Here is a 27,678-nt window from a genome sequence, read left to right as displayed (position 1 = left end):
GATCCAGAATGCAGACAACCTAAATGCTCTAAGGTCCTATTTTTGATCAATCTCACCAGCTGTCAAGAGAGGCAAGGTAGTATGATATAAAGAGAACTCTAGCTTTCAAGCCAGAAACAATTGAGTTCATATCCTTTCTCCAACACATACTGGCTCTGTGACCCTGGCAAGTCATGAAATACCTCACTGCTCTAGGTTTCTCTCTGAGACTTTTTAAGTTGGAGAGAAGGTGCCAATCAGCCCAGTCCTTATCACTGTATAAATCAGTATCAAGGAAGTATGACTCCTTAGACATGGTGAACTTTTTTATTCCCACATGGACTGTAGTCATTATCAGCTTGTGTACACATGTTTCCTTGGACAGGGACTTGGAGAGCTGTACCTGTTAGTGTATCACTTGACTAAGGATTTATTGTTTAATAAAGGAGGTTTAGTTTATGGATTAAAAAAACAAACATCTGTCTCATTAACTGTACTCTCCAAATCTTAAGCTTACAGAAGAGGTCAGGGTGTACTTGGCCTAAAATAAATATACTGGAACTGGGATACCAGTTGTATTTACACACCATGTTACCTCTCTGGATTTTTTTTTTTTTGTTTTTTTTTGTTGTTGTTGTTGTTGTTTTTTTGAGGAAAGACTATAGATTAATAGGAGGGGAAAAAATTTCCACCTTATTTGCTTTAAAAGCAAGATTTCACTTTGTCAGTTTAAGCCCTTGTAAAAACAGAGGGGATATTATGGTAGTAGTTTCCTCTTTTCCTCTGAAAAAAACTCTAGCTTCCTCTCATCTACCACAGTGTTCCAGAATGGGATTTCTGAAGTCATCTTGCATACCTAGGTGGTTTACTAATTCAACTCTTTGAAATAGAAATAGGCTGTGTTGAGCCTGAATGTTATCCAAGCTTGCATTCTAAAGAGAGGGAGATGTTCCTAAGTTTGAATTCACTTAGTTCTCTGTTAATTTCTTATGTAATTACTGCTACTTGTACACAGTGACCTTCTGGTGAAGAATACAGTGCTGACAGTTCCCATCCTGGATGTGCTTTCTAGTCTCCGCCTTGATCCAAAGCTTCTGTCTAAGGTAGGGAAGAAGAGAGAATGAAAGCCAGTTGTCTGCCAGTTTTTTCAAGAAACAAATACTTTTTTTTTTATTTTAATTTTTTGTTTTTATTTTTTATTATAGCTTTTTATTTACAAGATCTATGCATGGGTAATTTTTCAGCATTGACTCTTGCAAAACCTTTTGTTCCAACTTTTCCCCTCCTTCCCCCCACCCTCTTCCCTAGATAGCAAGTAGACCAATATATGTTAAATATGAAACAAATACTTTTTAAGAAAGTCACTATAGGGGCAGCTAGATGGTACAGTGGTTAGAGCACCAGCCCTGGAATCAGGAGGACCTGAATTCTAATTCGACCTTAGACACTTAACACTAACTAGTACTGTGACCCTGGGCAAGTCACTTAAACCCAATTGCCTCACCAGAAAAACAAAAACAAAACAATAAAGAAAGTCATTGTAGTAAAAAATTGTATTTTGAAAAGTACTTTACCTTGTTAATCTTCAGGGCAAGTGAGGCATATAAAAACTATACTCAAATTAGGGCAGAAAGAAAAGAGATTTATTGACGATTTTGTAGTTGTAGTAAATGTTCTAAATACCTGAATTTTATTTAGTGCTTTTAGTAATTACCTTTTCAGTAATTTAGAAATTTCAGTTAAGAGTTAGATTTTTTTCTTTCCATTTTAGGTGCGCCACTTAGTGATGGCTAAACTGTCTGCTGTGACACTGGACAATTTACCTGTGATAATAAAGTTCATTCTTCATGCAGTGACAGTCACAGATGCATTAGAGGTACATTGGTTTATTTATTCAGCAGCTACCTAAAATGCTGCTAAATACTGCAACATCTATAGATTTGGGTTCAACCTTTAAGGGAGTTTCTATGCTGAAATGGAAGAGAAACTTGAAAACATAAAAGTAGTTTTTACTCATACTCAAAGAATCAGGAAAAAAAAAAACAAACCTGCTTATCTTTCCATGAGTTTGTTTCCCCTACTCTTCTCTCTACCCCTACCTTCAGACTTATTGGTGAGGTAAGGTAGCATTTGGGAGTACAGAATAACATTACTGGTTATATTCTCTTATTTGTTCTCTTCTTATAGAATATCAACCACAGCATTTTGAAAGTTATGGCATCTTATTATCAAGCTTTTATATTTAAAAAAAGAGTTTGTATCATTTATTTGACTGTTCTAGTTCATCAAACTTAAAAGAAAGTCAATGTCATTTTAGTGGTTTGAGCATATTCATTGTAAATGCTTAGAACACACCAGGAATCTTTTGCTTTCTGCAGGTGATTTCTGAGCTTCGGAAAAAGTTGGATCTAGAATACTGTATTTTGCCACCTCAGCTGCAAACTTCCCAGAGCAAGTTGAAAAATAAAGGTCCTATGAGGTATAGTAGTCCTTGGCACCTCTTTCTCCTGGTCATCAGGGAAGTCACTGTCCTGAGAGATATTTGGAAGGCAAGCTGCTTAGCTGGACAAGCTCCTGAAAACAGCCTCATTGTAGCTTGGTAGAGAGGAATGCTTATGGTTCATGAATATAGAAGGACATGGTTTTATTTTTCCTCTGTTTATAGTTCTGGAAATCAAGAAAACGGCCATCAGGATTGTGTTTCTCTCCTCTTTGATGTGATCAAGTCAGCTGTTCGCTATGAAAGAGCCATTTCAGAAGCATGGATTAAGGTAAGTGCGAAGTCCTCAAACATGACCTCTCTAGTGGGTTAGTCCAGTTGCTTAGGCCATGTCTCTTTAGAGACCACTAGGTTCATGGATTGGACACCCAGCAAATCAGCTTTTTGGGTTCTGCCCCTACAACTTTAGTCTACTATTATGCAGATAAGTAATGCCAGTTACAAGGATGCCTGGATAAGATCCAGACAAACTAATCCCTCTGTTTTTATAAAGGCTATGGTTTTATTAATTTAGAATGAAATGAACCAGAGAAATTGACTTCTTTTTTAGTCATGACACTTAAGTATCTTTCCACCTTCCAAAGATTTCTATAGCCCATATGGAGACTGGAAATTGATAATAAGATAAAGAAAGTATAATTGGAAAATGGCACTAATTTTATAGATGTTGTAAAAGAAGAGATGAGATTTGGTAGTGATTTTTTATAGTCCTAAGAAAGAAGCATTATTAAGAGAAATGCAACTTAAAGATTTCGTGACTGGGAGAACAGTAAACTGCCTTTAGTTGGAAAAGTGAGTGGAAAGAGAAGCTCAGGAAGAAAGGCTTTTCTGTATGTTAGTTTCATTTTATCATCATTAGATAGTTATTACATCCCTACTGGGTGATGGCTGTTGTGATAAGCTCTAGGCATACAAAAAAGCGTTCCTGCCCTAAGAGGATTTAGAATCATTCTCTATAGTGATGTCGCATTGATGGAGCTCCTTAGGATTTACAAAGTACTTCACTCACAGTAATACTGTGTGGTAAATTATGTCTTGTTATTATCACTATTACACAGGCTAAGGAACATCCCTAAAGCTCCTCCGTGAGGAAGAATTGGAGCCTTGATTTGAACTTAGGGCCAGCACCTTTTGTAATCTAGTTGGGGCAGAGAGTACCTCTATATAGAGAAATAAATAACAACCCAAGATACTATCTGTCAACTGCGTTTATGAGGGAACACTGAACTAAAATAAGATGCTGCATTCTACTTATAAATGCTCTTTTATTTTTGTTCTTTCTCTAGGCAATTGAAAACATTGATTCTGTGTCTGACCACAAGGTGATATTTATGTACCATAATTCCCTAATCATATGCATTTTGGGTTTGAATAATTTGAGCCTTTCTTAAAAACAAAGTCATTTTGGGGGTTTGTGTCCACTCTGTAGTGACACTTTATTAATGATTATTTCAGGTCATCTGGGGTGTAACCTCTCAGATGGTGTGCTTCCATTCTTTTGTTCATTGTAATTATAATGAACCTTGACTGACCAAAAAGTAAAAGTTGTAAATTCTAAATGAATCTTCCTTATTGCCCTCAAAGATAAGGAGAAATTTCTTACTTAACTGACATGTCTCTAAACTTCCTTCTTATATACTGGCCCACTCTCTGTGCTCTTCATTCTTTATTTCACTAGAAATGGAGATCTGACAAAGTAGAAGTAAAAGTTCAGTCACTGCCAGAAAACCAATTGTACTAACCCCAGACTTGCTCCAATTCTCAAAATTCTGGCTCCTTTAGAGAACCAGAATTTCGTGCTGCCTCTCTTCCTACCTGTTGGACTGTTTTGTCTTCTTTGCTGGTTCTTCATTCTCCTTTCGCACACTAAAAGTAGAGGTGTCTCTTCTGAGGCTCTTTGGGCTTTCTGTTTAGCTGTTTTGTTGGCTCTTTGCAAGTTGATTTATTTTCCTTTCATTTTCCTTGTGGAAGGTTCTTGATCTGCTGATGCTTCTGATCATCTATAGTGTCAACACTCAAAGCAAGAAGTACATTGAGAGAGTCCTGAGAAACAAGGTTCAGTCGGGCTGCATCCTGGAGCAGCTACTTCAGAGCACCTTCTGCACATACATGTCGGTAAGTTTCAGACATTTGTAGAGTTGGACTTTTGAGGCCACCAAACTCCTGGTCATAATATTGACAAGTACAAGCACATCCAGCCTCTGCTCAGAGGCTTCAAATTATATCTAATGCATGGTGCTATGCTGCTTCTTTTACCAGCCAGACTCCTAAAAAAAGTTGTCTGCATTCATTACCTCTTTTTTCTTATCCCCCTTGTGTTCCAGCCACTTACAATCTGCCTTCCAATCCTATCACTTAACTGAAATCTTCCTCTCCAATATAAGGATCTTTATGTGTTTTAGCTGTCCTTTGTAGACTTCATTCTGTTTGACATCTTTGCAGCTTTTTTCTTGGAAACTCTTGTCTTCTTTGGCTTATGTAATACTTATCACTATCTGTCTACTAGGCCTTTCTACCTGTAAGACCTGTCCCTCTAAACTTATTCTATTGATGGTGCTAATACTCTTCCTGTGACCCAGGGCCATTATCCTAGAATCATCCTTGATTCTTTCTTCTCTCTCATCCCCCCATATCCAACTAGGTGCCAAGTTGGTTGAATCTCTCCTGACATAACATTTCTTGCATCTGTTCCCATCTCTTCACTCAATTTCTTCCATTTTTCAGGACCCCATCGTTTCTTATCTACTTTTTAATGGATCTCTTTGCCTCTGATCTTCTTTTCCCAGTCATCTCCAGACAGCTACCAAATTGATAGTATTCCTAAAACAATGATCCAGTTATGTCACATCTCTATTCAGAAGCAGTGTGCCATTTAAAAAAGTCTACCTTGTAGCGATAGCTTTTGTTTTTGGGTCACCTACAATTCTGAATCTATTCTTTTTTTCTGCCTCTATCCAGTGAGCCTTTCTTTTCCAAAAAAAAGAAAAAGAATGGGTCAGCCAAACTAACCAGTTTCTACCTCCCCTTTCTGCCCTTTGGCTTCCTTACAGCTTTTCCATATCTATGCACTGGCTACATCCTCCACTGTGTTTTCTATAATCCCTTCCTTCAAATTTCAGTTCCAGCACAAGTTTCTACATGAAGGTTTTCCTGATGTCCCACACTTGATAGTGCCTACTCCCCACCCCCTTCCCCCCCAATCTACCTTGTATATAATTTCATATGGATATGTCTGCCCCAGTATAATGTAAACTCCTTGCAGGAACTGTTTTATTTCTATCTTTGTATTCTTGTACATATTGGAACATGAATAGATACTTAATATATGCTTATTGATTGGTACTTCTCTACATTTGTCATTTTGATAGTTGCATATGGCCCCAAATTATTTTATTGTATTTTTGTACCACAGAATCTAGTTCTTATTTCTTTATTCCAACAAAAAAAGTAATTCTGAGAGTATTTTAGTGAATATGGGAACTTTTTTTTTGTCCTCTTTGGAGTATATGCCTGGCAGTGACATTTCTAAGTCATAGAGTATGGACATTAAATTTTAAGCATTATTCCAAATGGTTTTTTTAGAATAGTTGGACTCATTTATACTATGCATTATGCCTATTTTTTTTTCACAGTCTTTCCATTATTAAATGTTTACTGAATTTTCTAAGTATCAATAAGAATTTTGCCAGTCTTGAGAATGAAATTAACAATGCAACTTCCTAGAAATTCTGATTAAGATATTCCTTATTTTTTGAAAAAAATCATCAGTTCTTTCCTGGTTCTTTTCAGGCTAAAGCAGCTTTATGAAATTTGGTTTCATTTTAAATCTTCAAGCAGAATAGGTGAAGACATTGATTTAACATCCTGATGGTGGAGACCCTTCTGATAAAAAGCAGGCAGTATCTGGAGTCCAGAGAAGAGAAACCCAAAAGAGCAAATTATGATGTCTGATGTCATAAAAATTAGAGTAGCCTTGAGACAGTTAGCATTGAGCCCTTACATTCCCACATCTATCTTTCTACCTTAGATGGGTCATTTAGCCTCTTTTAGTTTTGTTTTCTTCATGTATAAAAGGGAAAATAATGTTACTAAATCTTTGACTATTTAATCAAAATAAATAGTTTATGTTAAAGCATTTTGTAACTCTTTAAGCACTATTTTAATGTTAACTATTTTTCAGTTCCAAAAAGTTGAATGTCTTTTCCATGGGCCATTGACTGTGTTTCTTTCAGGTTCTCAGAGATGTCTTTCCATCCATTTTGTCACTGGCTCAGAGTTTGCTGCACTCCACAGAACAAAGTGTGATTTCTTTTGGCAGCCTTCTTTACAAATATGCCTTTGTATCATTTGACACATATTATCAACAGGTATTCTGGAACACAGGGAAAAATGGGGATGGGTTAGAATTCTTCTATTTGTAAAAATTATGTTTCACATTTAGCATTTAGATTGATTAGTTTTATCACAACATTTCTCAGCTTGGCTGCAATGATAAACATCAGTTAATTTCTGAACTGAAATATGGTGGTTGTTTTTTTTTTTTTTTTTAATTTGACTCAGTAGAGCAGGGATCATTAGATCATTTTAGAAGGAGAATGTGATAAGAAGAAGAAAGAGAGTTTCAAATTTTAATTATGTTTATTGAGCCTCAAGCTTTTTTTTTCCAGTTTTGTATCATTTTTTAAATTAATTTTATAATTATAACATTTTTTTTTATTTATAATTTTTTTCACAGTATATATGCATGAGTAATTTTTTTATATAATATTATCCCTTGTATTCATTTTTCCAGATTATCCCCTCCCTCTCTCTACTCCCTCCCCTTGATGACAGTCAATCCCATACATTTTACATATTATAACTTTTTTTTTTTTTTGACATTACATATGCATGGGTAATTTTTTTACCACATTATCCCTTGCACTCCCTTCTGTTCCGAATTTTCCCCTCCTTCCCTCCACCCCCTCACCTAGATGACAGGCAGTCCCATACATGTTAAATATATTATAGTATATCCTAGATAAAATATACGTGTGCAGAACCATACAGTTCTCTTGTTGCACAGAAAGAATTGGATTCAGAAGGTAAAAATAACTTGGGTAGGAAAACAAAAATGCAAACAGTTTACACTCATTTCCCAGTGTTCCTTCTCTGAGTGTAGCTGATTTTGTCCATCATTGATCAATTGGATCTGAATTAGATCTTCTCTTTGTTGAAGATATCCACTTCCATCAGAATATATCCTCATACAGTATTATTGTTGAAGTGTTTATGTAAGTCTCTCTAGGCCTTTCTGAAATCATCCTGCTGGTCATTTCTTACAGACCAATAATATTCTATAACATTCATATACCAGAATTTACCCAACCATTCTCCAATTGATGGGCATCCATTCATTTTCCAGTTTTTAGCCACTACAAAAAGGGCTGCCACAAACATTTTAGCACATACAGGTCCCTTTCCCTTCTTTAGTATTTCTTTGGGATACAAGTCCAGTGGTAGCACTGCTGGATCAAAGGGTATGCACAGTTTGATAACTTTTTGGGCATAATTCCAGATTGCTCTCCAGAATGGCCAGATTCTTTCACAACTCCACCAACAATGCATCAGTGTCCCAGTTTTCCCACATCCCCTCCAACATTCATCATTATTTTTTCCTGTCATCTTAGCCAGTCTGACAGGTGTGTAGTGGTATCTCAGAGTTGTCTTAATTTGCATTTCTCTGACCAATAGTAATTTGGAACACTTTCATATGAGTGGAAATAGTTTCAATTTTATCATCTGAAAATTGTTCATATCCTTTGACCATTTATCAATTGGAGAATGGCTTGATTTCTTATAAATTAGAGTCAGTTCTCTATATATTTTGGAGATGATGCCTTTATCAGAACCTTTAACTGTAAAAATGTTTTCCCAGTTTATTGCTTCCCTTTTAATCTTGTTTACATTAGTTTTATTTGTACAGAAGCTTTTTAATTTGATGTAATCAAAATTTTCTTTTTTGTGATCAATAATGATCTCTAGTTCTCCTTTGATCACAAATTCCTTCCTCCTCCACAAGTCTGAGAGGTAAACTATCCTATGTTCCTCTAATTTATTTATGATCTCGTTCTTTATGCCTAAATCATGGACCCATTTTGATTTTATCTTGGTATGTGGTGTTAAGTGTGGGTCCATGGCCTCAAGCTTTTTTAAAAAAAAGTTTTAATAATAGGTTTTTATTTTCAAAATACATGCAAAAATAATTTTCAACATACCTTAGCATCAGGTTGTATAAGACTCTTCAAACCTTTCTGAAATCTACCTGCTGATCGTTTCTTATAGAACAATAATAGTCAATAACATTCATATATCATGACTTATTCAGCCATTCCCCAACTGATAGACTGAAAATTGAATGGATGTCCATCAATTGGAGAATGGTTGAATAAATTGTGGTATATGAATGTTATGGAATATTATTGTTCTGTAAGAAATGACAGCAGGATGAATACAGAGAGGCTTGGATAGACTTACATGAACTGATACTAAGTGAAATGAGTAGAATCAGGAGATCATTATATACTTCAACAGCAGTATTATGTGAGGATCAATTCTGATGGATGTGGCTCTCTTCAATAATGAGAGGAATCAATAAGTTCCAATTGATCAGTAATGAACAGAACCAGCTACACCCTGTGAAAGAAATGAGTGTGAACCACAACATAGCATTTACACTCTTTTTCTTATTGTTTGCTTACATTTTTGTTTTTCTTCTCAGGTTATTTTTACCTTTCTAAATCCGATTTTTCTGGTGCAGCAAGATAACTATATAAATATGTATACATATATTATATTTGACATACACTGTAACATATTTAACATGTATGGGAATTCCTGCCATCTAGGGGAGGGGGTGGAGGGAAAGAGGGGAAAAGTTGGATCAGAAGTTTTTGCAAGGGTCAATGCTGAAAAATTACCCAGGCATATGTTTTGTCAATAAAAAGCTGTAATTAAAAAAAAAAAAAAAAAGAATGAAGTGTAAGATCAAGCTTCTTCATCTTTTTGTGCTTTGACCCCTGTTTAATCTGGCGAAGGCTCTGGACCCTTTCTCAGAATGATATTCTTAAATGCTTAACTTTACAAAGTAAACCAATTACATTAAAGCATAGTTTCCAATTTTTAAGCTCATGGATCTCGGGTTAAGTAACTTTCCAAAACTCCCTTCCATGAACATGAATCGTGAAGTGAAAGTTTAGCTTTAGGGAGAGATTATGAAAAATGGTACTAGAAAAATCATGTTGAATATCCAAAGAGAGGACTGTGAGGACTGAATGGCTCACAGTATAGTATTTTCACTTTTTATTGTTGTTGGCTTATTTTGTTTTCTGTCTCATTTTTTTCCTTTTTGATCAGATTTTTCTTGTACAACATAATTGTGGAAATATGTATAGAAGAATTGTACATGTTTAACATATATTGGATTATTTACTGTCTAGGGGAGAGCGTGGGATAAAGGAAGGAAAAAATTTAGAACACAAGATTTTGCAAGGGTGAATGTTGAAAATTATCTTTGCATATATTTTGAAAATGAAAAGCTATTATTTTTCATTAAAGCTTTTTATTTTTCAAAATACAAGATAATTCCACATGAACCCTTGCAAAACCTTGTGTTCCAGTTTTCCCCCCCATTTCTCCCACCCCTCTCCCCTAGATGGCAAGTAGTCCAATAAATGTTAAGCTTGGTAGAAATATATGTTAAATCTAATAAATGCATACATATTTATACAATTATCTTGCTGTACAAGAAAAATCAAATCAAAGCAGAAAAGAAAATGATGAAGAAAATAACATGCAAGCAAACAACAAAAAGAGTGAGAATGAAAAGGTATTTTAAAATAAAAAATAAAAATAATGTGGCCAGCTGAGACACATTAGGTACAGAGTCTGGGGCTTAGAAAACATAAATTGGAGAAGAGATAGGTACAGGATCACTGTATGGTATTTTTTGTTTCACCTTTTCTTAATTGCATTTCTACTGGCAGGAAGTAATTGGCGCTTTAGTGACCCATGTCTGCAGCGGGAATGATGCTGAAGTTGATATTGCTCTAGAGGTGCTCTCAGAGCTGGTGGTTCTCAATCTGTCTGCTGTGAGACTGTATGCTGTCTTTGTGAAGGTGCTTTTCTCTCCACTGAGTGCTGGAATATACTTCAGCCCTGCACATTTTTGAGAGGACTTGTCTTTTAGTTTAAGTGCATTTTTTACTGCCTTCTCTTGTGTGCAGAGTATTTTGGGGAATGGGGGTGATAGTGAAAACATAAAGCTGTTTCCCCATAGTCACATAGCTGTTATATAGTAAGACTAAGTGTTTATGCTCAGGGGAAGAATGCTATGTGTGAGAAGAACTCTGAATTTGGAGTCTCAAGACCTGAGAGTTTGAGGGGCAATTGCCACTGACTACCTGTATGACCTTGGTCAAATCATGGAATTTCCTTCCACTTCTTGAGCTATATCCAATTATCTACTTGAGGAGGTAGAACACATGCACGAAGCAACAGAATAAGCCTTTCAGAATAGCTGCAGACTGAACTGTGAGCCAAACTAGGTGGGAATGGGGTTAGAGGCTGTGCTTGATTTACAGTGAAAAACAGTTTTTCCTCATGGTTAATCAGTGGCTTGAGGTCTTCAATTAAATCCCCAATCCCAAGTGACCATCTGAGATTAAATCTATACCATCAACTGTTATGACTGGAACTTCTTGCACTGTCTTAGGAACCCATGTATGATTAGGTGTCTGTACATGCACACACACATATATATGCACATATATGTGTGTATTTAACCATTGGCTAATAAGATTTCAAGATGATATAGTCCAATTCCTTTCTTTCACAGATTAGCAAACTGAGGCCCAGAGAGTAGAAGTGATTTGTCTATGGACAAACAGGTGGTAACAGCTAAAAATAAGAATGGTGTGACTCCAAATCCAGGGTTTTTCTACTGTATCTCATAGGCAGCTGATCCACCTTGATCTTTAGAAAGTGGTAATTCCTGTACATCATGGTCTGATTACTCTGGCTTTTCTCCTTCACAGGGCATTCTGGATTACCTGGATAATTTGGCCCCTTCTCAAATACGAAAACTGTTCCATATTCTTAGTACACTGGCTTTTAGCAAAGGACATGAAGACAGCAGCCATATTCAGGTAAGAGGCAACATAGTGGGAGAAAGCTGTCATCCTGTATCTCTCCTCCATTTTCCAGCCAAATTCTCTGAAAAAAAAAAAAGCCATCCCTATAAACCGTCTCAACTTCCCTCCTCTCAAGCATTGCTCTCCGACTTCCAATCTCTTCTTTCAACTGAAAATTGAAAATCCTTTCCCCCAAATTAGAAGTAGTTCCTTAATGGTCAAACCTGATGTCCTTTTTGTCTGTCGTCATCTTTTCTGCCGCATTAGGGACCATTAACCCACTCTCTTTTCTGGGCTTTTATGACACTAGTCTCTTTTTGCCTTTCTTGCCATTCCTCAGTCTCATTTGCTGATTCATTATCCACAAAATACTTCCCAATGTAAGCGTTCCCCAAGGTTCTAAGCTTAGCCCTCTCCTTTTCACCTTCGGTATGTTCTCGTGTTCTCTCTCTCTCTCTCTCTCTCTCTCTCTCTTCTTTCCTCCCTCCCTCTTTCCTTTCTTCCCTCTCTCCCTCTCCCTTTTTCTCCCTTTCTCTCCTTTCTCTCTTGTATCTGTCTTTCTGTTTTTGTCTTTCTTTCTGTGTCTCTTTGTCAATGTCTCTCTATCTCTGTGTCTCTCTCTGTCCCTCCCTTCCTCCTTATGTGTGTCTCTCTTTCTCTCTTTTTCTTGATTCCCATAGGTTTAACTATTATCTTGTATAGATTGCTTACAGATGGGACTGAGTTCAAAATAGGCCATCAGGCAGTTTGTGATACTTGAGAAAGATGAGGGCTGAATGTGTAGATCTAAATCAACTTAAAGATCATTAAATCACGTGAACTGATTAGGGTCATTACTCCTTGGACAAGACAGTACAGGCTTTTAAATTTAACATACTAACAGTTAAATTTGTGGTCATAGACTTTTTAAAAAAAATTTTTAGCACTCTCTGCCACTATACCACTGCAGAAACAAACGGCACCATATACTGCCAAGGGCCATTTTTATTTTTCTTTCTCATGGGTTATGAAGGCCAAAGAATTAATGACAAAATAGCTAGCCTGGGGGAATGAGTTTCTTTTACTTAGCTAAGTTGATTGTCACAAAGGAGACAGTCTGTCACCATGACTTTATGTAAAGTCTTTCCAATATGGTAGATCCTACTAGAGCTTGTACTTCACTGACATAACTTTTGTCAACTCAGGGTCACACATTTGCCATATATATCACTGAAGCAAGACTATGATCATCTTTGGAGATCTATCTTTCAAGAGATAGTCTAGTTCCTCTTACCTAATGAGTTTGGATTAATTTTCCTAAAAAACAGCTTGATTATATTACACCTGACACAGCTTAAATACTTTTCCATGACTCCTTATTATTTACCAAGTCCAAACTCTTCCCCCTGGCATTTAGATGCTTTTGTTTTATTCCCTCCTTCCTTTTCAATCTCACTTTTCTTCCACTGTTCCACTCTGTGCTCCAGATAACTTGTACTAAACTCAAGGCTCCTTGAACACATTCTTCTGTTTGTCATGGTATTCTCCACCAAGAAAGCCATTCTCTAACCTTCATCAACTGAACGTTTGCCTGTTCTTCAAGGCTAAGCTCAGATAGAAATCCCTGCCTTGAAGCCTTTCTTGAGTTTCTTCCTCCTATCCAGAAGTAAATTTTAGTCAACCCCCACAGGCCTTTGTACCAATCTAATCATATTAGAATGCTTCAACTACTGCCTTTTTAAATGATTTATACACATTTTCTCTTCCTTTCTATATGTAAGGAAAGTTTCCCTATAAGTTCTGTGAGGATAAGGGACTATGTCTTATATTCTTCTTTGCATCTTCAAAAGCACTTTGCACAGTGCTTTTTGTTCTTACTTAATATATATTTGATAAATATTTGTTGAATTAATAAATGTTGAAATGGATGAGCAGATTATATTAGAATCCAAAATTCCTAGGATCAAGTTACTATAGATTTTAGCTTTGAATAACAAATAACTTCATTGTATTTCTACTGAAGTATTTTTCAGTACTGCTATTTGTAGAATTGTGAATAGGCTTTCCTTTTAAGATTTTACGCCTTATATTTTCTTAAGTATTTCTCTGAAGACATGTCTCTTAAGGCTAAGAACAACCTATCTAGTACCCAGTCAGAAAGTGTCAGTTTCCCTTTCCCTCGGCATTAGGCTTTCTTACTTAGGTTTTTTTGGGGGTATTGTTTTGGCTTATTTTTGTTTTTTTTAATTTAAAAAATTTAAATTTTATCAATACTTTTTATTTTTATATAGCAGACAAATCAAACAAGAAGACAAACTTTCTTGTATATTTCTTTAGGGCAGTGATTTTGAAGCCTTTAGGAATAAGGAATCTTTCTACATTGCTCATCATATAGGAACTATATAAGAGTTGCAGTGTTGAGAGAGAAGCTGGAAGTGATTCAGTAAACAGAAGTCAAATATGATTCCCATGACCATGCTTTCTTTCTTGGAACTCCTCAAAATGCTTTATAGAGCTCAGGAAATTTGAAGAAACTACATTTATGAAAAACATGATTAAAATCAAGCAACATGTGCAAAGATAAATAACATAAAGTAGGAATTACAGTAATCTTTCCTAGATTGGTCTGGGATGCTACAGATTATGTCACACTACATGAGCCTTTCTATTAATTCTAACCACATGGAGTCCAGGAACATGAAATAGACCGATAGATAATTTTCTTTGGAAAAATCACATGTTATGTATTGGAGTACCTGCCATCTAGGTGGGGAGTGGGGGGAAGGAGGGGAAAATTTGGAACAGAAGGTTTTGCAAGAGTCACTGTTGAAAAATTACCCATGCATATGTTTTGTAAATAAAAAGCTTAAAAAAAAAAAAAAAAGAAATTTAAAATAAAAAAAGAAAAATTATGTATTTGGGGAAGCTAGATGGCATAGTGGATAGGCACTGAAATCAGGAGGACCTGAGTTCAAATCTTGCCTGAGATACTTAACACTCCCTAGGTGTGTGATCCTGGGCAAGTCACTTAACCTCAATTGCCCCAGCACCCCCCCAAAAAGAAAAATTATGTTTGGGTTTATGCACATGTATGTATATCTACATATGAATGAAGAAGTTATTTTAATTTTCCTTGTTCACTTATAGATTGGAAAACATGTTAATAGCTTAATAAGGATAACTAACTATTTCTTTATTTTTCTGTATCCTTTGCAGGATGACATGTACCTGGTGATTCGAAAGCAGCTTTCTAGTACTGTATTCAAATACAAATTAATTGGGATTATTGGTGCCATCACCATGGTGGGTAGTATGGCAGCAGACAGGTGAGAACAGACTGAGTTTGTGCTTCTCAAAGATGTAAGTTAGGAATTGTCCTTATAGTCATAGGATCATAGAATTGGTGAGGACCTTGAGATCATCTGACCCACCTTTCTGTTTTTAGGCAGAGCTAGTGAGTGGCATAAGGAGAACTGTAACCCACATTAAAGAGAGCATTGTGTAGTAAACTAAGAGTCAGGAGAATATTGGTTCTAAGTTTAATTCTGAAACCAATTAGCTGTATGACTGGGAAGATCACTTAAACTCCATTAAATGAATGGTTGGACTAAATGTAAGGTCCCTTTTAATTTTAAGATTCCAAGTTCTATATTTCCTGCCTCTAAAGATACTATGAGTGATAGTAATGATGCTCACCTCCCCACACTGGCCTACCCAAAGTCTAATTCTTGTTTTAATTTTGTACAGATCTGTCAATGATATATTTCACTGTTTTTATAAATAAGAGAAAAAGTTCAATTTGTTTAACTTGCTAAATAAGCAAGAGTTTGTTACTAGTTATAGCTCTTATAAACATATTCATGGTATGATAAAAACAAGCTCTAAAGAAAACTTACCCTTGGGGAGGCCTTAACTTATGTACAAATAGAAGGAAATCAGCAGCTCATTTTCCCCTTTATTAAATGAATTTATAAAACCAAGCAGTAAATTCTAATTTATGCAAAGTGACTCATAAATTGGAAATTCAGACTTGGAAGCTATGTATACAGAAATTGTATAGTTATTTTGAAGATTGTATGGGGTTTAGGTCCCCCCCCCCAGAAAATTTTCACAGCTCAACAGCCTTTTATGTTTTGCTGTTCTTTTCCCAGCATCTCACCTTTTTTTTCCTTCTTCAGCATAAGAACTGTCATTTTTGCAATGCTGTTTTTGTCTTGTCTGTGACGTTGTGGTTGTTATTCCATTGATGCTGTATTTATAAAATTGGGCTTCCAGGTTCTGGACTATTTCAAATGGCAACAAAGGAACTGGGGCACCAAGGTGATGAGCTTGGGGCATGGTGACTTCTCCTTGGAATTACTTTGTCAGGATATTTCTAAGAACTCAGAAGAGAAGATATTTTTGGAATCTCTGAGACTGTAGTGGAAAGACTTGGATTTAGGAGCACTGCATTTAAATCTTAGTGTGGCCATTTGTTAGCTCTGTGACTGTGAAGTCACTTAATCATTTTACCTCAGATTCTCTTATGTAAGAGTAAATATTCACAATAGTGCAGCCTATATAAAGTATAGGATTTTTGTTGGGAAAACATTTTATAAACCTTAAAAGAATTAAAGAAGTAATAATTCTTTTATTTATTCTTCATGATATTCTTTGGTTAGGAGCTATTGGTGGACTTATCTTGATAAAAATTTTCAGTGCAATAGCTAGTGTTGAATATAGCTCCCATGAGCCTTTGCCTGCATCTTTATCCCTCTCAGAGAAGAATGGGTCTCATTGAATCATTTGTGGCAAAATAGTCTCCATCACATTTGTGTAATTGAGTTCACTGTCTTTCTGCCAAAATCTTCACTGCTTTAACTTCCCTGTTTTCACTGATATTGTGGCACATACCCCGGGGGCACTTGGAGACATTTCCTCACCCCCATATCCAACAAGCTGTCAAGTTTTTTGGTTCTATCTCTACAATATTTGTGTTGTTTTTTTTTTTTCCATTCCTGTTTTAGCTGCCCTTGTGTAGGACCTGGATAGATGTCATCTGTTAGAATTAGCTCTTAATTGATTTCCCTATTTATTTCCCATCTCTGCTCTCTGCACTGTCCTTCACATTTTTATCAAAGTAATCATTCAGTGGCATGGGTCTGACCAGCTTATTTCCATCTTTAAAACATTCTGTGGCTTCCTTTTGCCATCCAAGTAAAATATAGAAACCTTAACCTGGCATTGAAGGTCTTCTGAAATCTGATTTACATCTAGTTTTTCAGCCTCATTTCACACAATTTATCATCATATATTTTACTTGCTAGACAAATGAATTTTGCATCAATCTAATCTCAGTCTTTTCTTTCCCTCTAACCTCTTTGCATTTGCCCATGCCATCTCCCTTGTCTAAATCACTACCTGCTGAAATCCTTCTCTTCCTTTCAGGTAGGCTAAACCCTTCTTCCCTTTCTTCTCAGATAAAAGTAACAATTCTTACTACAAGTTCTGATACTTTTCTGTTTGAACTTTCCTATGTATGTTATTCCATTCTAACCTGTGTCATCACTATTTTTCTTATGTCTGATATCCTTATTGGACTGTAAACTCTTTAAGGTTAGACATGCATTAATGCATACAATTTAAAGGTTTTTTATGTTGTAATTAAAGATCAATTTTTGTATAGGTTCCATGAACTATTTTTTATTTTTTAAATCCTTGCATCCACAGGAAGTACCAACAATCGTAGAAATATCTTTAGGAGATATATAACTTTATTGGCTTTGGTATTCTCTCTATCAAAGCAGATAGCAACTCCTATATGTTGTGAAGTCATTTTTATTAATAATTTATCTCTTCAAATTTAATGATCGGTCCTCATACAATAGAAAACAACTATTGCTAAACCCCACCCTTAAAGTTTTCAACCTCTGTCAGAACAGAACCTTAGTAGAGACTTGAAGATAGAAGTTACTTAATGAATGTTGGTTTAACTGAATGGAAAAACAAGAAATGAGGTTATTTATTGTTTTCCAAAGTGATGCTTCTGGCCCCACCTCAGATGGAGCAGAACTGAGCAGTGAGCGCTGCAAACAGGTAAGTGATCTATTTGTTTATAACAAGGCATAAGTGGATGCTTGATGGTTCCTTCACAGCTAAATCAGGGAAAGAGGGAAGAGTGGATTCTTCTCACCAAGTTTCCCAAGTACATGAATTTACATTATTTTGTCCATTATCAACCTTTGAAAAAGTACATTATTTTTCTGGGACTGCTGGAAATGAGGGAACAAAGAGCTTTGCAAGTGAGGCTGTTATAGGGATAGGGATGGGTTGTTAACTGACTCCAAATGTACATAAGGAGGTCTTTTTCAGGAGCAGCAGAGTCTTGGGTTAGGAGACTCCGGTTCAAATCCTGTCTCTGACACTTAGTCCCTGTATGATCTCTGAGCAATCTTTGAAATGAAGTATTTGAACCTTATGGTTTCCAAGGTCCTTTCCAAGTCTCAGTCTTTAATTCAGTCATCATTTACCAGCTCTGTGGAGTTAGTTTGAAATGAAAAAAAATCTTGACCAGAGCAAGGGGTTTTCCTTATGAGAAGATGTTGATAGTTTTGGAAGGAAATGTGACTGAGGACTCCCACAATGCTTCACTGGGAGGACTTGGGACAAGGACTTGGTCAGGGAGGATAAGAGGATATTGGGGGGAGTGGTTATGTTGTTGTGATTGTTTTTTTCACGTGTACTCAGGCAGGTTTTGGTTTTTTCCCACTCCATAGATGACCTCTTTATTACAACTGGTGCACTCTTGCAGTGAACAGTCTCCCCAGGCCTCTGCGCTGTATTATGATGAATTTGCCAGCCTCATTGCAAAAGGAAAATTGCCTCCAAAAACTCTGGTATGGCCAAGGTTTCTGCATCACTTCAAGCAAATGGTTCATGAGGCTGACTCTCTAACTGTGGGTCCTTTAGGTTTGCTGATCAGGAGATTAGAGGGGGCTATTGAAGTGGGACAGAGATGGAAAGAAATGAGGTGTATCTGAGCTCAGCCCGCAGTTGTGCCATTTCTTGTGGCCTATTATCCAAACCTCCTGCTTCTTTGTCTTGTGAAGGAGTGGATTGAACAGACCATATGCAATGACTTCCAGGATGCATTTGTGGTGGACCTTTCTGCTCTTCCAAAGGTTAGGTAAGTGCTCTCTGTCCCCTGGCTTGGTTTTATTTTCTTGTGAGATTTTTCTCCCCTTCATTTTCTATCCCTCACATTATTTCTGGCCCCCCCCCCCTCCCAATTATTGGTGCCAAATATCTGGGATTTGGTGGTTTATGAGAACTGCGGGATTTTTAGAATATCTTCTTAAAAATCAATACCCTGATTAATTTCCTTCCATTCCCCAAGCTGGCATCTTAAGTAACAAAGAGTCTCCCACAGTGGTGTTGGTTTTCTTCTTGGTCAGACAGGGGTTTCCTATGTCATTTCCTTCTCCTCTCAAATCAGAGGAGTATTGGCTCATTGACTTTATGTGATCCTTTCCTACCAACTCAGCTACTACCTGATTTTGAGAACGTAAAGTGGTTCTTTTCTCTGCAGTGATTATCCCTTCCGGTCAAAGCCTTGTATGGCCTGGATGAAGATGAAAGTCAAGATGGAATTGCCATCAATCTTCTGCCACTTCTCCTGCATCAGAATCTTGAGAGCGATATGGGTGCAATGACTTTTCATGACAAAGACCAAAAGTTAGTGAAGTTTCTCATTTTCCAAAGCCCTGTTTATGTCTTTTTTTTCCCCTGAGGCAATTGGGGTTAAGTGACTTGCCCAGGGTCACACAGCTAGAAAGTGTTAAGTATCTAAGGTCAGATTTGAACTCAGGTCTTCCTGACTTTAGAGCTGGTGCTCTATCCACTGTGCCACCTAGCTGCCTCCCTGTTTATGTCTTTAATGTACATTGGAAAGCCCATAATTCTTGAAAGTCCTTAGACTTTTGAGCAGGAAAGATTCTCCTAGATTTGTAGCAGTGGAAAGGATGGAAGAAATGGGAATTTTCTTTGTTCCTTATCCGGAGACTGTTTCTCTCACCAAGCAGAACATTATGTGCAGTTTTCTTTAGTCAGTCCTTACCTGTTCCTTTCCCTTTTTCCTTTGAACTTTCTGTTGTCATCCTTTACTTTCAGTGAGACCACCAATATTTGCTAAGCCTATACTTTTTACCTGGTCTTCAGTCCCTAAGATTAGTTGGCTTTCTCTTGTAAAAATCCTTGTTACTAGTGTTTGGACTTCTTAATGAAATTATAAAATGAAACTGAAAAGTCTTTGCTCTTTTTTCTAGGTTAGTGTCTCCAGTGTGCCTATCACCCTATTTCCGGTTATTGAGACTGTGTGTGGAGAAACAACATGGAGATTTGGAGGAGATTGATGGTCTCTTAGGTACACAAGAAAGCCTTGGGTCCTGCTTTTCTTTAAGCTGCATTGATCTTTTTGGTAGATTGCAGAGGAGAGGGACATCCCTTGCATGGTAACAAAGCCACTTTGCTATGAAAAAGAGAATTATTCTTGAGATGAAAGGGAGGTAATTTTGGCAAGAGTGAGGAAAGGTAGCAAGTAAGAAATTGGATTGGCTCCTGATGGTAGCACTGTCTGGATCTTTTAGTTTGAATTGAAGGAAAGGAGAAACTTTTTTTTCTTCTCTTTCAGATTGTCCTTTATATCTCACTGACCTGGACCTTGGAGAGAAGCTAGGATCCCTGTCTGTACAAGAGCGTTCCTTTAGATGCTCACTCTTGTTCCTTGTTATTAACTGGTTCCGGGAGGTAGGCACACAATTACTGAGGAGGATGAAAAAGATCTTGGAAGGCAAAATCTCTCTGATCTAAACTTTTTACTTTCCCAATAGCAAGTTCTGTGCTCTGCCTCCAGGTGTTTAATAATTGTATTTGTACTTACAGCCCTGTAAGATACTCCAGGAGGTAGCCTGTTAGCACATTTGCTTTCTGCCTAACCTGCCTCCATTCCTTGCCCCTGAGACTGGGAAATATTTCCATTTTATGTTCCTTAGATTTTGGACAGTTATTGTTAATAAACAGCAATAACCGTTAATATTGTGCAGTGTTTTTCTTACTTCCCAAAGTCTCTTGACATTTGTTCTCCTTTGATTCCATAATTCTGTGAGGTTTGACATAAGCTTTCTTAGCCCTGTCTTATAGGTGAAAGGATTGAAGTGACTTTCCACATTACTGGCCAGTGACCACACCTGGTTTGTACTCTCTGTCTGGTGGGTCCATAGCATTTTTTCAAAAAACATTTCATTTCAGCATTTAGAATGCGTGTCATTACACAGGTGATGTAGGAGAGAAATGTCCTTGTCCTCAGGAATTTTCTAGTTGGTCATAGAGCAGGGATAAAAAGAAGTACACAAGTAGCTATGCCATGAGAAATATAGGATGCTTAGATCATAAATTTAGATTTAGGAGGGGCCTGAGAAATCATCTTCAAGATCCCTCAATTTATAGAAGGAGAAAATTAGGCCCAGATCTAAAACAGGATTTGAACTGAGGTCTCTCTGATTCCAAATCTAGTCCTATCTACTATGCCATGCAAAGAAGATCTGTCTGTCCACATGGCTTTCTCAACCTTGAGCAGCTCAGTAACTGCTTATGGTCGGAGATGACAACTAAGAAATTCTCAAGGTCCTGGTTAGTGTTTACTTATTAAAAGGCAGGTTGGGATAGTGGAAAGAGCACTGAGCCTGAAATTGAGAGATTTCTGATTTTTAATCTCCTCTCCAGTGCTTAATAAGTCTATGGCCCTAGACAAGTCACTCTTTGTTCTGGGCTTCAGTTTTCCCACCTCTGAAGTGAATGTAATAATGACTAGAGCACATACTTCACCGAATTGTGAGACTCAAATGAGATAAATTATGTAAATGGCTTTGTAAATGTAAATAATTTGCATAATTATTAGTCATTATTACCATGTAGCTCATGGAAAGGGTGTCTTCTGGACTTTTTCAGATTGTGAATGCCTTCTGTCAACAAAAGTCAGCTGAGATGAAGGGGGAAAGTGCTGATCCGCCTACGCCACATCACAGAATTACAGACGCTGCTGGAGAACTATTTGGCAGGTGATTTCTTAGCTTGGGGACCCTTTCTGCATTTTCTTCTGATAATTGTGTTCCCTTATATCCAGGTATCAGTTTATTTAGCCTTTCACTTAGTCAGCAAGCATTTGATTTAAATTAAGCACATGTTAAGAGCCAGGCACTTTGCTGGGGGCTGGGAATACAAAAGACAAAATGAAACAGTCCCTACTCTCCAAAAGCTTACATTCTGTTGGAGCAGACAACATATACATGTCAGAGCATAAGCAAACTATATATATATATATATATATATATATATATATATATATATATATATATATATATATATATATATATATATATATACATGCTTATGTTGGGAAGGAAGGAATGAGTAGCAGGAAGAAATCAAGGAATTGATACTTCAATTGGGATTATTCAAGCCAGGAGAGCTTGTGCCGACATATGGAGATGGGAGGTGAAGTATTTCGTGGATGAGAAAAAAGCAAGGAAGACAATTAGATTGGATCAGAGAGTAAATTAGAATAAAGCTGGGAAGGTAGTTTGGGTCTGGATTGTGAAGCTTAAAATGCCAAACATAGGAGTTTTTTTCCTTAACCCCAGAGGTTAATAGATAGCCACTAAAATTTATTGATTAGGGAAATGACATTGTCAGACCTGTGTTTTAGGAAAATCATTTAGACAGTTTTGGAAGTTTAAAGACTTGAGACAGACAAATTTGGAGGTTATTGCAGTAGGACAGGCTCAAGGTTTTTGAAAAGGTCTGAAGAAGACCTTTTCTCATACCCTGGACAAGGGTATGAAAAAGGAAAGGGGACAAATGCAAGTGCCATTACAGAAGTAGAAGTATTAAGTTTTGGCAGGTGCTTAGCTGTATGGGATGATGGAGAGTGAGGCGCCAAAGAGAGCAGAGATATAGGGGACTAGAAGTATGGTGATAGCCTCAACAGAATTTTCAGGAAGTTCAGAGGAGGAATGATTTTGTTGGAAAAAATCAGAAGTTCTGGATTTGGGTACGTTCACTTGGAGATGCCTGCAAGATGGCCAATTCTAACTGTCTGATAGGCATTTTGCCTTGCAGAATTAGACCTCAGGAGGACCCAGAACTCAATATGCAGATTTGCATAGATGTGGTAATTAGGTCTGTGGATTTTGATGTGGCCCCAAAGAGAAGAAAAGAGGCCCTGGGACAGTCTTGAAGTCCATCTGTAATTAGAGAGCAGAATCTGGATGAAAACCTAGGAAAGGAGTCGAAAGAAAAGTAGAGAAAAAGAGCTAGAGAGCACCTTGCAGTTTGGGCAAGACTCTCCAAGAAGACTCAGGCCAGAAATGTCAGTGAAGAAGAGGTGGAGTGAGAAAAGAGCTTCAGCTTCAGTCATCAAGAATAATTCTGAAGAGAGCCACTTAGTGGTAAGGTGCAGTTAGAAGTCAACTTCCAAAGAGCTAAGAGGTGAATGAATGAAAAGACAGTGAAAGCAAAGAGTAGATAGATTTCTCTGGGAGAGTAGGAAAAAAATTATTTTTAGGAGGATAATGTTAAGGGAGATTAATTTTTTTTTAAGCATTGAGTAGACCTAGGTGTGTTTATAGACTGTAGATCAGTAGATAAAGTGGAATTGAAGACGAATGAGAGATTGTGCGGGCAATCTGCTGGAAGACAGGGGAGGGAGGGATCAAGCAAATATGCAGAAATTTTCTTACCAGACCCTGGAATGAATTCTTAGCAGACACATTCTAATACAAAAAGAACAAAAGAGGATCCCATGTGAAACTACAAATTTGTTACTTACAAGTGTTTTTGAAAAAATACAAAATTTATAGTGATAACATTACATATTCCTTTCTGAACTTTAAAAATCTTTCATGCTTCTTTTTTTTTTTTTTTTCTGATTTTGTTCATTCTTTCAAGAGATCCACCACTCACCGTGAGGAAAGCACTATCTTAGGGGTTGGGGAAGATAAAACGTTTGGGGAAAAATATAACCCCTGAGCTCATAGGGAGGAAGGAAATAAGCATTTCTTAAGTGTCTAATAGGTGCCAGGAACTATGTCCAGTGCTTTACAAATACTATCTCATTTGATCCCTGTAACAACCCTGTGAGAGGTCTTATTCTCATTTTACAGTTTTGGAAGCTGAGGCAGACAGGGCTGTCTGTGCCCAGAGTCACAACTAGTTAATATCTGAAGTTGGATTTGAACTTGGGTTTTCCTAATTTCAAGCCTAGTTCTCTAATCACAATACCACCTAATTGCCATCACACACAAAGTACAACTGTCTTTTACTCAATCTGCTTTTTGTCCTAACTTCCCTTTTTTTGTTGATAACATCACCATCCTCCTAGTCACTTGGATTTGAAACCTGATTCTTCTTTGTCCAATCAGCTAACAAGATGTCGGTTTTGTCTCTGGCTATTTTTTCCATCCCATCATCTCCATATACACACCAGCACCCTAGAAGGATACCTTATTCCTTCTCACCTGGGCTGTCATCTAATGATAACTTCTTCCAGTTTCTCCACCCCTGACTCCCAAAGCCCTTTTTCCCATCTATTCTTCATACAACTAGAACTATAATCTTCCTAATACCAACACCTGACCCTATTATTTGCCCATTAAAAAGCCTTTAATGTTTTCTTGTTGTCTCTAGGATAAAATACAGATTCATTTAAGGCCTTCTTCAGTCAGGATTTAATCTACTTATTTTAATCCCTTGTGTATTGTATATTCTCTCCAAACTAGGCTACCAGCTATCCCCAATCTTGTATTATATATTCCCAAATGTCCAGCTGTTTTGTGTGGGGCCTGCTTCATGCAGAGAAAGCCTTGCCTCTTCTCCACAGCTTGCTCAAATTTCAGCTGTCCCCCTTTTCTCTTCCCTCTGCTGAAAATCATATTTAATATGAAAGACTTTTTTTCCTACCTCAATTTGTGCTTTTTGTATGTGTGAAAATGTTGTCTCCCTGTTTAAATGATAAAGTCCTTGGGAAAGAGGACTACATTGATGTTATTTATCTTTGTAACCCCAGCTCTTAGCACAGTATCTTGACTATAAAAGATAGCTAATAAGTGAATTATCTATTTTATTTTTTTGGTTAAGCTACTTCAAGCCAGATTTCTAAATAATCACAAACTGTATTCCTGTGAAACAATTAGTGTTAGATCATTCATAGAGATTGTTGCTTTTGTAAATTTGTAATGAGGAAAAACTGCTAAGTCAGGGAAACCCTTCATTTCTCTGGACCTTCACACCCTCATCTAGAAAAGGGGGGTTAAAGCCTATAGAACTCACTTTCTGGGGCAATTGTAAAAGGATTGAATGAAGGCAGGATTTGTAAAAAGGGATGAATAAGGGAGAGAACAAGCATTTAATAAGTGCCTCCACTGTGCTCAGTGCTTTACAAATATTATCTCATTTAACCTTCACAAGATCCTTCACCCTTGCCCTTTGAGATTGTTGCTCTTATGATTCCACTTACAGTTGGGACAGAAGCCAGACAGAAGTGATTTTCTTAGAATTATACAGCTAGGAATCTTTCTGACTCCAATCCTAACGCTCTTTCCACTGTGTCACCTAGTCCGTTGTCATGTGGTACTTTGTAAAACCTTAAATCACAAATGAATGTCCATTCTTATAATTAAATATGATGTAGGTAACTTTGAGGGAAGCCAAAAATGGGAGCCCATATGTTCTTGCTTTCTGTTACTAGCTAGAATTTTTTTTTTTTATTTGCTCTTTTAATGTTATCTGTCTAAAGATATTTTGGACAGCCTGCTGAATTTCATGGCAGGCCAATTAATGCAGTTCTGTTTTGAACCATTTTACAAAAACTGAGCTATGACCAGCAGTTTTTGAAGCTTTTCTGGCTGAATTCAAAGACCAGTAGTGGTAAGTGACCAGTGGCTGTTATTTTCTGTGATGGTTGCTAGTGAGATTCTCATCTTTCTATTTTAGTTACTCCTGACTACGTCCCTCTTCTTGCAAATTTTGACTTGGAGACATTAGATGGAGGACCTCACACCAGTGCTGCTGTTTCAGTGAAAAACAAAAAGAAGGGAGAAAAGGGTAGGTACTTCTTTTTTCCTACATTCAATCTCAATGTAGGTTATTTTGAGCTGACTCGGTGGCCTTGGCTATCATGTCAGTGTCTTCTGACTCCTGCACCAGGTGCCCTGAGGCTTAAGAAGTTTAGAGGGACTGTGGACTTTAGCCCCTTCTTGGGAAATGTTTTACCCTTGCTTACATAGGTGTGTTTCTTCTATGTGGTTTTCCCTTGTACTGTTGAAGATCAGAGTTCCTTTGTGCCTTACCTCTTACCTTTTCATGAGTTTTCATGGCCTAAAATAAGGTCATCATCACCCAATAGTTGGCCTTCTCCTGATGACTATGCAAACTGAGTGGGACTAGTCCTTAGAGGACAAACAATTATGAGATACACATTGGGATGACATGTCCCAGCTTGCATTGCACTAATGTAGCTTTAACAGTTGAGGACATTTCCTAATACCAACACCTGATCCTTTAGAAAAGAGCTTTAGAAAAGGGCATATGCCATCATGTGGTGAGAGTGGGGAGGTGGGAACATGGTCATGTTAAGGTGTTTTATCTTGTCTTGTAATGATTCCCCATGCAGAGTGACATTTTGTAGGCAGGGTTATTGTTTGTTGTTTTTCTTCTGAAGCACAGGGAGGAAAAAAACGAAAAGCTGATGGTGGCAAGTCTTTCTCCCTTGAAAGAAATTCGAAGGAGGATGGTTCAGAATGTGAGCATTCACAGTCTGATAAAAGTCAACCAGAAAAGGTATTGGGGGGCAGGGAAATATTGGAGGGCGAGAGAATGATATTACTCATAAACTCATAACCCAACATATTCCCATTTACATAATGGCTCCTGTGCCCCTTCTGTACTGGATAAGTGAAAGACTCCTGTCATCGTCATCTCATTAACTAGCTCCCCTTCCCTGGGGGTAGTTGTCTGAAGACAGGGGAATCTGGGATTGCATCTTTGCCTGTCAATGACCACTTCTAACATATTAGGCTTGAGAACTCTATGCCAGTGATATTGTGAGATTCACCCTAGTAGGAATGTCATTTTGAAATTGTGAGCTGTATACCACTGTCATCTATTGTTTGACCACTGAAGTAGGTCATATATTGGAGAAGGTGAGATTAATAGAATTGAAGGTACTAATCCAGAGGCCAGGAGACCCTTGGTTTGATTCCAACATGTGACAGTAGTTTGCTTTATGACCCTGACAGGAGCTGTCTTGTCTGTGCCTCCATTTTTCTCAGCTACAGAATGCTAATAATACTTGTTATTCATCTTGTAGGTTTGTTTTGAGGAAAGTGTATTGTAAATATTGTTATGCTGATTGTAGATTTCTAACTTTTTAGTCACTTACAGATATGTCACTTTGACAATTTGAGACCTTAAAACAAACACGAGAAAAATTATAAGTGATTGTTGGCTTCATTGATCTATGCTGGCATAATGAGTAAAGAGCTGGTTATAACACCAAGAGGGCTTGGATTCAGTCCTTTCTCTGCCTCATTCTGAGGATGTGGCTCCAGCAAGTCACTCAACTCCAGGCTTCCCTCTGTGACTATGAGTGACAAGAAAAGAGCTATCTGACATTAGTGGGAATCACCTTCTCTTTTAAGAGTTACTAATGAAATCATGACTGCCCTGCCTACTCTTGCCCTTACTAATCTGTAACAGTTTTACAGTATCAGTTCCAGATAATAAGTGTTAAAGCACACATTCCTTTTGTTAACAAACAACAAAAAAAAAAATGGGAAAGTTGGATGTACTATTGTTGTTTTGGAGCAATTATTCTTTTAGACAGTTCTGCTTAGCTTTTATATGGAAAGATAATATAGAATATGGTTGGTTGTTAGGAAGTGACTAGTATGTCAATATAAAGCATATCCATTTTTAAAAGGGCAAAAATTTATTGGTTATAATATTACTCTTTACATA

At 37.2% G+C, this 27,678-nt stretch overlaps 1 protein-coding gene across 1 annotated transcript in view; it reads left to right on the top strand.

Annotated features, from left to right (window-relative positions):
• Window positions 1–27,678, top strand: part of FANCD2 (FA complementation group D2) — a 63,447-nt gene that overhangs the window by 12,768 nt on the left and 23,001 nt on the right. Inside the window, exons 10-28 of the mRNA XM_074283946.1 lie at window positions 995–1,082; window positions 1,751–1,855; window positions 2,358–2,458; window positions 2,645–2,750; window positions 3,766–3,801; window positions 4,451–4,594; window positions 6,712–6,846; window positions 10,504–10,635; window positions 11,554–11,664; window positions 14,845–14,954; window positions 17,646–17,703; window positions 18,384–18,503; window positions 18,717–18,793; window positions 19,196–19,341; window positions 19,932–20,029; window positions 20,297–20,412; window positions 21,613–21,722; window positions 25,654–25,764; window positions 26,381–26,499. Of these exons, the coding sequence (XP_074140047.1) occupies window positions 995–1,082; window positions 1,751–1,855; window positions 2,358–2,458; window positions 2,645–2,750; window positions 3,766–3,801; window positions 4,451–4,594; window positions 6,712–6,846; window positions 10,504–10,635; window positions 11,554–11,664; window positions 14,845–14,954; window positions 17,646–17,703; window positions 18,384–18,503; window positions 18,717–18,793; window positions 19,196–19,319 (1,447 nt within the window). The 3' untranslated portion in view covers window positions 19,320–19,341; window positions 19,932–20,029; window positions 20,297–20,412; ... (1 more) ...; window positions 25,654–25,764; window positions 26,381–26,499. The remainder of the gene's footprint in view (window positions 1–994; window positions 1,083–1,750; window positions 1,856–2,357; window positions 2,459–2,644; window positions 2,751–3,765; window positions 3,802–4,450; window positions 4,595–6,711; window positions 6,847–10,503; window positions 10,636–11,553; window positions 11,665–14,844; window positions 14,955–17,645; window positions 17,704–18,383; window positions 18,504–18,716; window positions 18,794–19,195; window positions 19,342–19,931; window positions 20,030–20,296; window positions 20,413–21,612; window positions 21,723–25,653; window positions 25,765–26,380; window positions 26,500–27,678) is intronic.

This window comes from Sminthopsis crassicaudata, chromosome 1 (assembly GCF_048593235.1).
Source record: "Sminthopsis crassicaudata isolate SCR6 chromosome 1, ASM4859323v1, whole genome shotgun sequence".
NCBI lineage: Eukaryota > Metazoa > Chordata > Mammalia > Dasyuromorphia > Dasyuridae > Sminthopsis > Sminthopsis crassicaudata.
The sequence above is the reverse complement of the archived record's forward strand: the minus strand, read 5'-3'. Positions and strand labels throughout refer to the sequence as shown.